Here is a 15140-nt window from a genome sequence, read left to right as displayed (position 1 = left end):
CCGGCGCGATCAGGTGGGTTCTGGCCAGTCAGCAGTGAGGCTGAGGGCCGGGCTGGTGGCGCCCACTGGCCGGCTCGGCCAATCGCAGCCACCCTGCGTTCGTCACAGGGGGTGGTTCCGGGCTTCTTGACCAATAACAACGCAGAACGGGGCGTGGGGGGCGGGTCAGTGTCCGAAGATTGACAGCGGAACGAGGCGGGACGTGACGGGCGGGGACAGCGGGGTCGGCGGGCGGACGGGGGCGGGGACGATGGGCGGGGCGTGTCGGGCCCCGCCCCCATGCGACGGCCAATGGGCAGCGGCACCGGCTGGCGCGCGGGAGATTTGAACGGCGCGGCCCAGCAGCAGCGCAGCCGTCACTGCCATGGGCGTCTCGGGCAGCGCCCCTGCCACCCCCGCCGCGCCCTGCAACAAGCACCTAGCGCACGTCAGCGACCCCCGCTCCCCCACCGCCGGCATTCTGCGCACCCCCATCGAGGTAGGCGCCCTCCCGGCCGCCGCCGCCCCGCCCCGGACGGCTGCGGCCTGCCGCCCCCACGGCTGCCCTCTCCGCAGGTGGTGAGCTCCCCGGCGGGCAGCCCGCAGCCCAGCCCCGCCGAGCCGCCGGCGGGCACCGCCCAAGAGCGGGACCCGCGCTCGCCCACACCCGGCATCTCCCGCACGCCTATGAGAGCCGTGTCGAGTGGTAAGTGAGGCGGGTGCGGGGGTGCGCGGGGTAGGGGCTGCCCGGCCTGGCGGCTCACCCCACCCTCCTCCGCCCCCGGCAGACAGCGTGGACCGCCTAGTGAAGCAGCTCAGCGAGGCCTTCGGGGCAGAGGCCGCGGCCCCGGAGCCGGCGCCGCCGGGAGCGACCGATCCCGCCGAGGAGCCGGCCCGGCGGAGCGCCCTGCCGGCGGTGGGGGAGCCGGAGGGTCCGCTCTCTCCCAGCACGGGCCCTTCTCGGCCCGCCCGCCCCGCCGGGCACGGCTTGACCTCCGGTAAGTGCTCGGTGTGGCGGTGACAGGGCTCCGTGTGCCCCGAGAGCCACCCGGGTCGCGGTGTGAGCAAGTCGGGGCTCTCGGCAGCCTCGGAATCGGTTGCCTTCTCCAGGCTTTGCCCCCTGACAGAAGCCTTGGCCTCATCCCCCGGTTCGGCTGTGTCCCACCACCTCGGGCAGCCTGATCTGGAGGCTCTGCAGCTGGGAGGCCCCTTTGGGAGGTGTTGGGTTATCAAACCTGTTTCTTTGAAGAGTTGAGAAATTGTGTTTTCAACCCGTAGTCAAAACCAAGAGATATATGTAAACTGCTCCCCTCTCTGAGATGGGTTTGTGATTACAGAGACCTGTTCAAAGAAACCTTTCAGCTTTTCCTTGGGAAGAGTTAGGGAGCAAGGGTGGGAAGCACATCACAGTGCTATGGATGAGTCTGTGATGTGGACTCTGCTACAGAAAGCTCTGTGCTGAGCATCTCTCCTAGGAGGAGAGGCTGAGAGCTGGGACTGTTCTACCTGGGGTAGAAAAGGCTCAGGGGGTATCTTATAATACACATATAAATAACAGAAGGGAGAGCCAGGCTCCTTTCAGTGGTGGGACTAGAGGCGACAGGGACAAAATGGAACACAGGAAGCTTCTGAACATCAGGACACGCTTTTTTTCACTGAGAGGGTGACTGAGCACTGGAGCAGGTTGCTCAGAGAGGCTGCAGAATCTCCATTTGAGAGATTCAGAAATGACCTGGACATGGTGCTGGGCAACTGGTTCTAGGTGGCCTTGCTGGAGCAGGTCCTCTGAGTTCCCTTCCAACATCAACCTTTCTGTGATCCCTTTGCCTAGAAGTCCTCAGGTAAGTCTTTGCTGCACAGGCAAGCAAACTAGATCATAAAGGCCGGGAGGCATTTAAAATCTAGGACCTTCTAGCCTTGTTGTGATGCACTGATGTGTTTCCTTCTGTCAACTAGTGAGTAAGCCTGTAAGACACAAGCCCAACAACAAAATCATGGCAACATCTGGAGGAACTGGCCGCTCTCCCCTCAGCATTCTACGAGATGACAATTCTCCCAGTACTCCTGCTCCTCGCCAGGTAAAGCTTAATGGGTCATATTTTGGGACAGAGAATGGGCTGGAAAAAGCCAAATCCTTCAGTTTCTGTGTGTTGTAGGGCCCCAGTTTGGAACTGTGGTCTCCTAGACCTGTAGAGCCTAGTAACTTCATAAATATTTTTCTGTGGGTCAGCCCTGTCCTTAGGTGCCTACAAGTCTTGTTTAATGTCTGTTAGGTCTTAACATGATATTGCCCATTTCAGTGCATTCTTTCTCTTTAGGCTGTAGAAAGAAGTCCATCACTTTTTTACATTGTTACAAGAGAGCCAAAGCTGAATGGCCTGAAAATAGGCTACATGTTTCACTGAGAATTACCTAACCATCAATTAATTTGTGTTTTACACTTTGTTTGGGTTTTTTTATTTCTCTAGGGCAAGAAGCACGTGTTGGGAGAGAACCTTGGGGAAAAGAAGGAAGTGACAGTGGACTTGAGCAGGAGCTTTAAATCTGGGAACTGTGCTTGGAATGACTTGAACAAAGAGAACCAACAGTGTCCTTTTGTGGAGAATTAGAGATTTCCTTTTTCAGGATCTTGCTGTAATTTGAGTTTTCTAGGGGGGGAAAATCCTGCAATAGACTGAAATTCTAGAGCAGTGATCACACTTCTTGTCTATCCCTGTGGGGAAAGATTACTCTCTTTCTCTCCCCCTCCTAGTTTGCCATGTCTTATGTACAGCACAGACTTTGGCTCTTCTATTGTACATTGCTGTATTGATTTTTCTGTTGATTTTTTTATCTGTAGTAAATAAATTTGTGTTAAGCCTTTGCCTTTGCTGACTGTATGTCCTGAGAGGACAGCAGGAGCCCCCTGCTTGCCCAGCACAATATTTTCTTTGGGGACAAGGGTTCACGAACAAATAGTTCAACTTCCCATTAGCCCTAAAAACTGTAACACGCGGAACGGTCTGGTCTTGAACCCACATGCTATAGCAAGGGCCAGGAAGCTGCAGCTCTGTGCAAGAGACTGTACATTTGGGGTTGCTTCTGAAGTTAAACTGCCTGCACTGGCCTAAAACTAATGTATACAAAGGACTGTAGACTATTGCAAGGGTCTGGCATGAAGGTGAGATCCAAAATAGCGTGGGATAGTATTGTGTGCTAATACTGACCTTCTCTTGATAAGTTGCTAAACCTTGCTGACCATCAGCTCTCCCTAGCACAGCCTTGGGACCCCAGGATGTTGTTATGAGCCAACAAATGGAATAGGGACTGAATAAAATGTCTGTGTCCTGTAACTGAGCTTAAATCTCCAAGGTTTGCAAGGGTGCATTTTCAGCTCCCTGTCCTAATTCCAGCCTCATAGGTGAGGAACACCCTCCTCTGACGGATTGTGAGCTAGGGCAAGATCTGTGGATGAGGTGTCTGGATGGGGTCAGCAGGCAAAATTCATAGGAGAGAAGTTGTGTTTGCAGTAGCTCATTGCAATGCTGGAAAGAACACAGCCTGCAGTGCTTATGTGAGTTTTCTTTATTTGCCTGGGCTATGAAATCTAAACAAACTTGAAAACAGGGGCCAATGGCTACTGGTTAGACAGTGTCACCACACAATGCAGAAGTGAGGCAAAAGGGGAAGGTACAGCAAGAAGCAGACAATAAATAACAAATACAATATTCCCTGATATTCTGGCAGGTCTGAGGGCTACCTTTCTGCCATTTATGCATAGATAAGATTTGATCTAAGAAAAGAATAAATATATTCTCTGGTATTTTGGAAGGTCTGAAGACTACTTTTCTCATGTTTATGCATAGATAAGACTTGAGCTAAGTCTTCCCCAATGGAAATGAGCCAAATTTACATTAGCTTTTTGTTTGAGGTGATGTGATAGAAATCTCAAACCCAGTACACCTCCGTGGCTGTCTGCAGGGATATAGGACAGCTGCACAGAGAAGCTAGGTAGAGTTAAATCAGGGAGAGATCTTAGTTGGGGGCAGGTGTTGGATGAGGGATCCTCTGAAGGAGGAGGATGTGTGTCAGCGTGGGTAGAGGTGTTTGAAGGAAGATGCAGGTTGTCTGAATTGTACTGAAAAGTCCTGAGACATAAAGAACAGTGTTTTGCAACTCTTCAAGCCTGCACAAGGCTGGAAACTGCTGGGGCTATTTAGAGGTGGAGAGAAGGGCCAGCGTGTGTGCTCCTGTTCCCCAGCTCCCCCTGCTTCTCCTCCCTGACCTCTGCTTTCCCTTTCGCTCTAGGAGACTCCTACAAGTGACCTGTGTCTAGAGACAAGCGGGAGTGGTAAGTAGGCGTTTCTGTTGTGCTCATCTGACGATGCTGCTTGCATGGGCTTGGGCTGTGGGCCATGCTTCCACTGCTCTTCCCCTTTCTGCTGCCATCCTCAGTTCCAAATCTTGAGGAAGCTGTCCCAGGAGCCAGTGGCAACAGCCATGCCGTCTGCTGTCACGCCCAGGCAGCTCACTCTGTTATCGTGGCCAGAAAGTATTCCTATGGGGGAGAAAGGAAAGGTCAGGGAAGGAAGTGGGGCTTGTGAGAGATGACAGGGTTGACCATGCAGAAGACATGCATCATGGGCTGTGTACCTACACCCCTGCGTGTCACCCTGTTCCTGTACAATGTGTTAAAACTGGTATGTGTCTAATAAGAGCAAACACAAAGAAGAACTTTTGTGCGTGGCCTACAACCACCACCCATGGGACTGGCCGAAGAGCAGTGTTCTTAGGCAAGTACAACCAGCTGAATCCTCATACAACTGCTTTCACCCTGGAGTGATGTAGGACTAAGGAGGGTGTCCTTGATACGGTTGAGAAATGGCAGTGATGTCGGTGGGCTGTGTTTTATGAATTTTCTGAGGGTAGGGGCCACATTTGAAAGAAAAATGGTGTGTATTCTATGTATGAGCATCAGAAAATATCCAAAGATGTTGGATGGAAGCCACAGCCCACTCTCGGCTTGGTGTCTGGCCACCAAGTGGCACTGTGAGTACCTGGAACTGGCAAACAGCAGAGGCTAGGAGAAAATAGGAAAGTCTGGTGGTTGTGAGCGGTATTAGCTAATAGTAACCTTCTTTCCCCCTTGAGACGATGTTCCTTAAGGTCTTGACTTCCTTAACATGAGAAACGATAGTTCTGCACAACTGAGAGTTGTACTAATTATGGTGTGCTCCTTAAGTGCAAGGAAGCCTTGTTGGGTTTCGCTCAGTATAGGATGTGTTCCCTTCAGAAAAAATAAATGCCTTTTCCTTGCCTTGATAGGGACACAAGACCTTGAAGGGAATGAAAGAGCCACTCACCCACACGCTCTGCTTTCAGGGAGTCCCAGATGTTGCAGTTGAAATCATCATACCCAGCAAGCAAGAGACGCCCACTGCGGGAAAGGGCGACTGATGTGATTCCACAGATGATGCTCTCGTGAGAGTACACTATGAGCTCCTGGTCCGCCCGGAGGTCAAAGAGACGGCAGGTGGCATCATCTGAGCCGGTGCAGATGGCTTCACCATTAGGGAAGAACTGAGGAGGGCACATACCAGATTTTAGTGAGGTTTTCCTCAGATCCTGACAGATTTCCTCAACTCTTCAACTCCCTGCTAACCTCCAGGAAGCCATGGAGGTAAGAAAACCCAGTGGGACAAGGTACTGGATCATAAAAGTTGAGTCTGCTGAAGGGGGAGGTTGATGCTTCTCCTAAGACCTAATAAACCCCGTCCACCTCAAGAAAACCAATGACCTATGGGCTAGAGCTGTTGCAAGACATCTCAGTCCTTGAGGAAGGATTACTTTAGCTCCAGCTGTGAGTTTGGGGCTTGACAAATGTCTACCCATTATCCCCCAGCTGGGGTCTAGCATGATTCAGAGCTATGAGAGCCTTCCTCTATCTGATCCTCATACCCCAACCTTCTCATACACACTCCCTTTCTGTGGCCTTAGTCTGAGAAGCAAAGAAAGGGCTTCTAAGGAGCAGGTATGGCAGAAAACCATGTGGCTTGTAAGGTAGCAGTGGGACAGATGAGAAAAGTTGTAATTGAAGTCAGTGGAGGGTGGTTCAAGCAGCAGACTGCAGAAAGCTGGCAGACTCGTTGCTTAGCCACAAGGATTAGTCTGGTATGTTTCTTGCCCTTGCTGTCTCTAGGGCTCTGGTTTGAATCCTTGCCTCTGAGGGCATACTTTCTCACAGATGTCTTGTGAGAAATTTAATCTTCAGAAGATCTCCCTGTGATCCCAAGTTCCTACCTCTTCTATCTGGAGCTAAGACCCTCAGCTGAATTAGGTATTCCCACTTCCTCACATGTGTCTTGTGCCAGGGATGCTGGAGCATGCCTGAAACACAGTTCCCAACAGCTGCTATGAGCAAAGCTGCACCAGCACCTGTGTTAGGGTGCTGAGCTCCACAGACCATGGTGTGCTGGCTGTCTAAGACCTAGGTGCTTCGGTGCCTGGGAAGAGCCAGCCTCCAAACTTCAGTGAACACAGGCCCTCCCTGCTTCAGGCTGGATGTTTGGGCCAGGGTCTCCTGAGACCGTTGTTACTCACACAACTGTGACAGCTTTTTTCAACCTTGTCCCAAGACTGTTTCAGAGCTGGTCCACCCTCCATTTTCCATGCTTCCCTACCCCTGTGCAGACAGCATACGTACAGAGATGGCGTTGATATCAGACTCATGTCCTCCAAAGGTCTGACGGCAGGAGCCCTCCCGCACATCCCAGAGTTTGGCAGTAGCATCACAAGCCCCAGAGATAAAGAGTTTGAAGTCTGGGGAGACAGCCAAGCTCATACAGTCTCCGGTGTGTCCCAAGAACACAGTCTTCTGCTGCCCTGTCTCAATGTCCCAGAGCGCACTGTGCAGGGGGAGAGGAGAGAACTTCTCAGAGTCAACCCAGGCGAACAGTGTAGAACAGATCTACAGCTGGGCCAAAGGGCTGTCCCACTCGCAAGCAAAAGGAGGAGGGAAGCCATGGCTACAGCACGGAAAAACGGGTGATAGCATCCCTGGAGTCAGCTGTATACAACAAGAGATACCTTCACAGCTGTTGCTGGTGACACCTTTGCCAAAGCAGAGTTAAACTAAGGATGGGGGTTGTGAGGTTTGACCATATTCCTGTAACTGCAACAGTTGAAGGGAATACTGAGAGGAGGTAAGAGTGACACAAAAAGCATGAACCAGCAAACGGCTGAAAAAGATCTGCTGTGGCTACACTTGTAGGATGCACACCCCATGTTCACACTACAGCCAGGCAAGCAAGCCCTGTGTTACTCTGATCTCTGATGGAAATGCCACATCCTGACTCATCCTTGGTCAAGAGGTTCTTCCAAAGCAGGTGTTGGGATGGGATGGGGTGAATAAAGGCTCGGCACTGCTCAGAATCACAGCACAGCGAGAACTGAGAACCAGGAACAAAAGGCTCCAGGCGCTAAGTCTGGTGGTGTCCCTTGCACAGTGGGCAAGACTTGAGAAGTGAAGCACATTGGTGGGCTTCACATAAATTTAAAATGTTTTCTGTCCTTGGATAGCTGACACTGTGCTTTGTGAGAGCTGACAACATGGTCCCTACTGCTTCAGCAGTTGACCTGCATCTTGACCTGGCATCAACTGGGAAAAGAAGCACCTGTTCTGTCCAGGGAGGAAGAACGGATCAGGCTTCTTAAGGTGTTCTGTGTGGCCTCCCTATATAGGAGAAATTCTTCCTTAATGGACTGCTGCAGAGCCTAAAGACTGCGCTTGCTGATGTGTGCTCTGCCTCTAAGAGCCAGAGGTCACATCACTAGGACACAAAAGACAGCACTCACCACGTGGTATCTCCAGAGCTAGTCACAATACTGTTGTCATCAAGAAATCGGCAGCAGGAGAGGTATCCTGGGAAGCAGGAACAAGCAAATATGAGAAAAGGTACAGGGCTAGAAGGGTGGAGTTTGGAAGCAGGGGTTGCCCAGGTTGCAGGCAGGTGGTGGACACACCTGTATGGGCTGAGAGCTCCCTGCTCACTTTGACGTTGCCTTCACGAGACTTGAGGCTGTAGATGGAGCACACGTTGTCAAGACCCCCACAGGCCACAAAATTCCCTGAGGGAGCATAGGCACAGGTCATGACCCAGGAAGAACGCAAAGGGATGGCATGAACCTGGGAGGACAAGAAACAGTGTCAGGACTCTTGACAGCAGAGGGAGCAGGGCAAGGGCAACAGCTGTGAGAGGACCCACTGCAGCATCCCCATTTGCTGCAGCCACCTGACTCCTACCTTGTTAGTTGTGTATGTGTCCCACACAATCAGTTTCCCATCTTGTGAGGCACTGACCATAAGTCTGTGAGAGAGGAACAAGATCACGTTAGTAGCTCTCTTCCCATCAGAGCCTTCCTGCCCATCACGCCCCTGTGCTGCCCTGCATCCAGCAGATCAGCAGCATTGCTCTCACTTGGAGTCTGTGGACCAGTGCAAGGCGTAGATCTTGGCCAGGTGCCCCCGCAGGGTCCTTCGGGTCCGCATCTGGATGCGGCCAACAACCTCCACTCCAGAAACAATCTGAGAAAAGAGTGGTGGGACAGAAAATCAGTCTTGGACTGGCAGAAGCTTTACTGCTATCCACATCTCTGCCTTCTAACTCTGCTTCCCAGGTGGAGAGAGACCCCCTCAGAGTGGTGCTAGCTGACTCTCACACAGTCACCTGCCCAGCCATCCCTGTCCCTTACCTGAGCCAGTGTTGTGTCTGCACAGGCTTTCCGGGCATCCTGGAGAAGAGACAAGAGCAGGAAGGTGAGACAAAAGCTGGTCAGCATCCAGTTCCCTGTGCTGCACCCTTTCTGTGGATCCTCCCACTGACAGAACATCAGCTGCCTTGGAGACAGAGGTGACCCAAGGGATTCACTACACTCTTTGGACTCTTGTCCCCTCTTCTTTCCCTTCCCCTCCCACTCTTCCCCCTGACCATGCTGTGAAGATCTCCATTAGCACTTAAAGGGCTGTGGAGAACTGCATAGGGTTCTGAGTGTGTAGATAAAGTTCAACTCCAACTGGTGGCTGAGAAGGAAAGTTTGTTCACATGGTGGGGGGATAGACACTCTCTCAGCAGTTTCATGACTGTTGCCAGCATTACCGCAATCTGCTTCTTCAGCTGCTCAGCCTCCTGCTTCATCTGTTCCATTTCCCCCATCTTTCTGACCTAGGGGTGGCTCCTTCACGTGGGGCAGCCTTGATTCTGGGGAGACAAATCAAAGGAGAGAAGTGTGAGGTAGAAAGGGCACTAATATGACTGATCAGTCATGCAAATGTAAACATAAAGTCTTAGCGACCATTTCTTGGCTGAATGCTTGGTAATGTTATCTTGTATCCAGTCAAATTAGCATTTGGAAAGATCGTACTGGGCCTGATCAAAGGTTCAGTTGGTCTTGTATCCTGCTTACACATACACATTGTGAAGCTGAAGAACTCCAGAGCCTCTTACTGCGGTTCTGGCCACACTTGTCCTCTCATTTTTAACCTCTCCATTCCAAGCCCTACCAAGTCCAGGTCCTCTTCATCAGGTTTTCCCTGTTCATGGCCAAGCTGTCCCTTGCAGCTCCAGGAGGAGAAAATTTGATAGGGGGAGCCCAGTGGCTATTTCCTGTTGTTTGTCCTAGGCAAAGCATCACCAGGCAAGACCCACTAAGTCTTTGACTACTAAGGAAATTTGGGGGCTGTTGAGATGCTCTCTCAAGATTCCCTTTTAGTTTTCCATAAAAAAAAAAGTGGAAGCCTAGGGAAGGATCTAAGGATAACATAAGCTGAGAGTGATATTTCTCCTACTTGCTCAGCTCCAGCTTTTCTCTGACATCCAAAGCTAGAGCAGCATTACTGTATGGAAGTCCTTCATGGACTTTTCTTCTATGCATTTGTCCACACAACTTTTGTGCCCATGTTGAAGTTTAGCATCCTCAATACCCCATCATGATGACTTCCACAGCTTGGTGGCAGACTGTGCAAAGAAGTTTCTGCTTCCATTACTCCCCCATGTCACTAATTCCACTTGGAGGTACCTATATTTTGAGTTGGAAGAATTAGCAAATGAATGGTCTCTATTCACCTCTGCATCACTTGGTATTTTATAGATTTTTGTCATATCTGTCTTCATTCACCTATTATCCAAACTGCAGAGCAAACTTAGTCATTCCTCCCATGTAAGCTGTTACATCCTATTACCTCTGTTGTTCTCGGAGCTCTTGTTTACAGAGCATAGATGATACGTTTTTGCAGGGAGAGCAGTGAACCAGAACTGTAATCCATATTCAAGATGCAGGTGCACTGTATCATTATACAGCATCTCTGTTTTGTTCTCTCTTTCTTCACCAGTGATTCTACCATCTCCCATTCCTGTAGACAGACCTGGTCTTTAATTGCTTCGACATTTCTCCTGGATAGGTGTGTGTCCAGATGTGCTCCAGGTGTTGTTTTCATTAGAACCAGTGTTTTGCCCCTAGGCCAAGAAATGTTCCAGCAGCATCTGCAGAATTTCTCCTAGTCCCTGTGGGTCACACCACCTCCATCCCTCTCTGGCCTGTTGCCTGAAGGCCTCATTTCTTCCAGCCCGTGAAGCTTTGGGTCCATCCATGCCAGTCTGCCCTCTTGCTGTGGGCAAGCACATTGACAGATCCCAAGTCCCATCTTTGCTTGCTGCTTCATTGAGCTCTTTGAGTTTCCCCTCACAAATTCTTTCCCCTGAACGTCTCCACAGCTTTCCTCTGATCCTCCATGCACAGTGAGTTTCTGAGAGGTAAATCATTCTTGTGGCATGGTGTTGAGTAGGAAAGACAAGGAGATACAGGTTTCCTGTACCTCCTGGGAGGCATGAGCTTATCCCAGCAGGAGTCTACTTCAGGCTATACTTTGCAGAGAGTCTTGTGCCTGCTGCCTGCAAGGCTGGACAGAGCTACAGCACTGCTGACTCTACCCTGCTCCCTGCCCATGCACTGCACATGGGTGCTGGCCTGGTCTGCTGGCCCCAGCAGACAGTGAGGGAGCAGGAGAGGAATTTGGGACTGCATTGTCAGAGGCACATGCCACAGCAGTGGCCTGGGGCTGCCAGTCTCATCTATACTGAAGGATGGAAACAGATCAGCACCTGAGCTGTGCCCTTTAGATTTTTTTCTCTTCTCTCAGAGCAGTGATGAGGAGTGTCCTCCCAGTAAGGATGCACAACTGCACCTCATTGAGTGACTGGCCATGAAAGCCCACATGCATGCAGTTCTCCTTTGGGAAGGGAATGGATACTCCACCCTTCTCTCAGCTAACTGACAGAGGGGGGAGATGCTACGGAAGGCCTTTCAGCTTTCAGTTGGAGGTTGCACATCCTCCTTATCCTGTGGTGTTTGTCCCTCAGTTTCAGTGTACAGAAAGGCTGTGAGACTGTGTCCAGCTGTGGTCGCTGCCTACTGACACCAAGTGGCACACCTGAACTTCCAGCCACCCTGCAGGGACCATTAGGCCCACCCCAGAGACCGCTGTGGCCCAAATCCTGACCTTTCTCAGTGTTCCTTGGGACTGATTCTACCTCCCCTCCATTAACGCTAAGCGTTGGATTGCCTTTTCCTTCTGGGTCTCCTCTTCTCTCCAATTCTCCCCTTCCAGCCTCCTCTGCTTGGTTCCCAAGCTCTTCAGGCTGTTATTTCACAAGCCTTTGGCTGAGATCATTGTCCATCCAGCTGCCCTAATCTGTCTTTGTAGACTTCTGGTTTTGCCTATGCAGACCCGCATGGGGATGGGAACCTTGTTCTGCCTTTCTTCCAGTTTCTGCCTCAGGTGAAGCTGACTGCACATGTCCTCCTCATTGCCCATCGGATCCCAGTCATCCTTGTATTGCTTCTGCTCTTTTATTGCTCTCTTCCGTTGCCTGAGTGTTTCTCAACTCTGGCACTAGCACAGGAGCGCCGGTTCACAGCCTTCTCTGTAAAGCTGCACAACGAGATGAGGGGCTTTCGGAGCCAGTAGGCAGATCAAACGGCAGGGGCAGGATGTCGAGGACAGATAAAAAGGTCTAAATATAGAGAAGGTGCAGCTCAGGACTCTGTCCGAACCTTTAAATCCCTTTGAGGGAACACTCTAAATGAAGCTGGGAATTGTTCTCAGCCTCAGAAGGACAAGGAGCCTCAGATGAGCGATAATAATAGCTCCATCTTTGCCTGTCCCCTCCATCCATCACATCCCAGGGCAATTTGTGGAGAGTGAGTTACCCAGTCCCCAGCGTAGTGCAACTGCCTCCCAGGAGGACTACAGCAGGTGTGCAAAAGAGCAGCTCATCATGGTCACGTAAATTTAGAATAGGAAATGGGGGGAATCAAATGGGAGAAGAACAGAGGAAAAGAGAACAAAGTTTAGAGTTTGGCCAAGGCATGTTCCTGCCTTGACCAGCAGGACCTCAGGAACACACATTTCTTGTGGATCCAAGGATCAGCTCATGGTTGCTCATGGCAGCTGTCCAGGCTAGTTTTAATGGGAAAGGCTTCTAAATGGTTCACACTCAGTCCTTTCTGGAACTAAGGGCTCTTTCAGGTGAATACTAAGCAGTAGAGGAAACCAAGTCCTTAGGTACCTTTGGAAAAAGCAATTCACCACCATTAGCACAGCTCATGACAGGTGGACCTTGGCACCAGCACTGGTCCAGAGTTGTGACCCCTACAAGCATGACCAGAGAGCATGGCACAGCCAAACAGAGCCTGGGTTCAGTCAGTTCATGCCAGCCCTGTTCTGAACTCTGCCTCAGCTGTGCTCATTCAGTTCATAGCTCTTGGCTTCTGAAACCACATTTCATTTCTTCTGCTCTCCAACATGACAGTTCTTTCCACTCCTGCCTTTTCCAACAAATTTGCTGGAGGCACCTGATGTAGCATTCCTGTCTGTGGGCAAACAAACCCATCCTGAGCCCTTGGGTGTCTGCTCGTAGCAGACCAAATGCCTCTACTGTGGTGTGAGGCACAGGGGAATCTGAAATCACCTGCCTTCTGCCTTTTGCTGCCACATCCTGTCTTTTTAGGGCAGTGGCTATATCCCTTGCACTATGCCATGGAAGGGGCCCAGCTTGCACCCTAGGGACTGTCCCGCTAAGTCACCTGCATCACTCCCTTGTGAGGATAAGGGTGCAAGTTATCTATCCTCTGGGTAGCTTCCCCCACACGGGGGAGGGAGTGGTCCCTCTGTGGAATGTTGGGAGAGGGCTGTGAATGGAAAAGGGAAAGGTGCAGAAAGGAGGACTCGTTATTAACAAGCAGCATCCCTGGGTCTCTGTAATCCCTGACTAGCTTCGCAGACTCGCCCTGGTGACCCTGGACTCCTTGCAGAGCCGGATACAGAGATGATCCCTCTCTCCTGTGATGGAGATCAAAGGTCAGGGTAAAATTACCCTGATCTGCTCCTTGCTTTTTGAGGGCTCCTTCTCTATCCAGTAAAGCAGTCAGCTGCGAAGAGGTGTGCTCGGGGCACAACAGGAGTGAGAACTGTGTACAGGTAGTGAGTGCCAAGGTCCCTCAGCAGAGGTGTTACCCTCCTGCTCCAGTGTGAAAACTAGTGAGATTTACCTGCCAAAGGGAGAACAAGCAACCCCATCCCTGTGCAAAGCCCCTCACCACTGTAAAGACATCTCAGCGCCAACCCCAAGTCCCTCCCCTCAACCTTCCGTATCCTCTGATGGGATCAGCCCTTGTACAAATACTCCACAGAATCACACCAAGAAACTCAGGCTCTCAAATGCCTGATTCACCAAGGTGACCTCAGGCATCACAACAGGGCAAGGGTACTTACCGGGATCTGTAGAATGAGGTGGGTTGTAGTCCCTTCTGGATGGCACCCTCACAGCTGCCTCCCTGGTGAGAACAGCTCCTCGCTGGCCAGAAGCCCCTTGTCCCTTTGCCTTCTCCAGTCAGTCCTGTTTGTCCACTCAGTGAGTCCCTTGCTCCCTCTCTGCTCCTCAGCCTCTCCCAGGACTGATCTCCCCATGGGGAGCTGGAAGGCTGTGGACGGGAGGGGTTGGGGGAGGGCTGATTCCAGGAGCAGCGTCAGGCAAATTAAATCAGACACCAGAGACTTGGGGAAATCGGATTGGGACGTAATGCAAAGCAGGTGGATGGGGAGGGGTGAAAAGAGAGAGTAGCACACTGTTCCTGAAGGGAAAGAAACCATCACAGGCGGATTTGACTCCGTTTATATCAGCAACAAACTAATAAAGTGAAGATTAGCCAGAACAGGCTTGGATTATCAGCCACTGGGGCAGGGCTTGCTGTACCTCACAGTCCACAGGAATTCCCATTTTCCTGGGGACAGCATGCTACGCACGTCCTGGGCAGGGCGGAAAGAGGAATGATGCCACCCACAGAGGCCCTGATAAGGGAAAACCAATGCCAGGGCCATCACACCCTCTCTGGGCAGCAAATGGGGCTCTGGATGGGGAAACTAGAACTGGGCACAGGGGTCCAGGGTGGCAAAAGATTTGGTGGCATGCCTTTTGGCAGCCACTTTAGTGGGATGCTGCAAGGGGATTATCTTGGCCTCAATCTCTTTTAATCTCTCCCGCGGCTTTGGCCCAAGCCCGAGATAAATACCTTTTAACGGATCTCATCTGACGTCAGGAGGCCATCAGTCTAATCACCCAAGCCACCTTTGGGCAAAGCAAGCCAGAGATGTGGACACTGGCCCCTCACTCTCCAACATGTCCTCACCAGGAAGGAACCACTCAGCACCCCCACATAAATCATCAGGATGGACATGTGAATACTAGGATGTGATGGACCCCTTGCCAGTGAGAAGGAATTTGAAATGCATACATCAAATGGTCTTTTTCCTGTGACCCTGGGGAGGATGGGAAGCAAAAAGAGTTGCCAATGCAGGTTTCCCAAGCTTGCATGTTAAGGAAGTGTCAGGATTCAGATTGAGGAGAGACTTCCCCTTCCACAGAGCAGGGGCCCTGTGTCAACGGTGATGAGGGGATCACTCACCCACCTCTTACACCACTGACCTGGCCCTACAGATTTCTTCCACTTGAACTGTAGCTGAGGTCTCCATGCACAACTCATCAGGCCTGAGTATGTCATGACCACAGATTGATCTCTGGCTCTAATGCTTCCCAGGAAAAGGGTCACTGCTCTTTTTGATACTCCAT

At 51.3% G+C, this 15140-nt stretch overlaps 2 protein-coding genes across 2 annotated transcripts; one reads left to right on the top strand and one right to left on the bottom strand.

The window, feature by feature from the left end:
* Positions 1-322: 322 nt before the first annotated feature.
* Positions 323-2842, top strand: CDCA3 (cell division cycle associated 3). The gene is made up of 5 exons (XM_027710406.2): positions 323-478; positions 556-685; positions 768-977; positions 1936-2057; positions 2448-2842. The coding sequence occupies exons 1-5, from the start codon at positions 365-367 to the stop codon at positions 2586-2588; spliced, it is 717 nt and encodes a 238-aa protein (XP_027566207.1). The 5' UTR covers positions 323-364; the 3' UTR covers positions 2589-2842.
* Positions 2843-3989: 1147 nt separating this feature from the next.
* Positions 3990-14183, bottom strand: GNB3 (G protein subunit beta 3). The gene is made up of 10 exons (XM_027710403.2): positions 13787-14183; positions 9114-9215; positions 8710-8748; positions 8436-8542; positions 8261-8324; positions 7981-8143; positions 7813-7879; positions 6662-6863; positions 5322-5538; positions 3990-4516 (listed from the first exon to the last, which is right to left on the bottom strand). The coding sequence occupies exons 2-10, from the start codon at positions 9168-9170 to the stop codon at positions 4410-4412; spliced, it is 1023 nt and encodes a 340-aa protein (XP_027566204.1). The 5' UTR covers positions 9171-9215; positions 13787-14183; the 3' UTR covers positions 3990-4409.
* Between the last annotated feature and the right edge of the window lie 957 nt (positions 14184-15140).

This window comes from Pipra filicauda, unplaced genomic scaffold (assembly GCF_003945595.2).
Source record: "Pipra filicauda isolate LSUMZ 115617 unplaced genomic scaffold, ASM394559v2 scaffold567_size291404_pilon, whole genome shotgun sequence".
In the NCBI taxonomy this organism is placed as follows: Eukaryota; Metazoa; Chordata; class Aves; order Passeriformes; family Pipridae; genus Pipra; species Pipra filicauda.
This window is presented reverse-complemented; position numbering and strand designations above follow the sequence as displayed.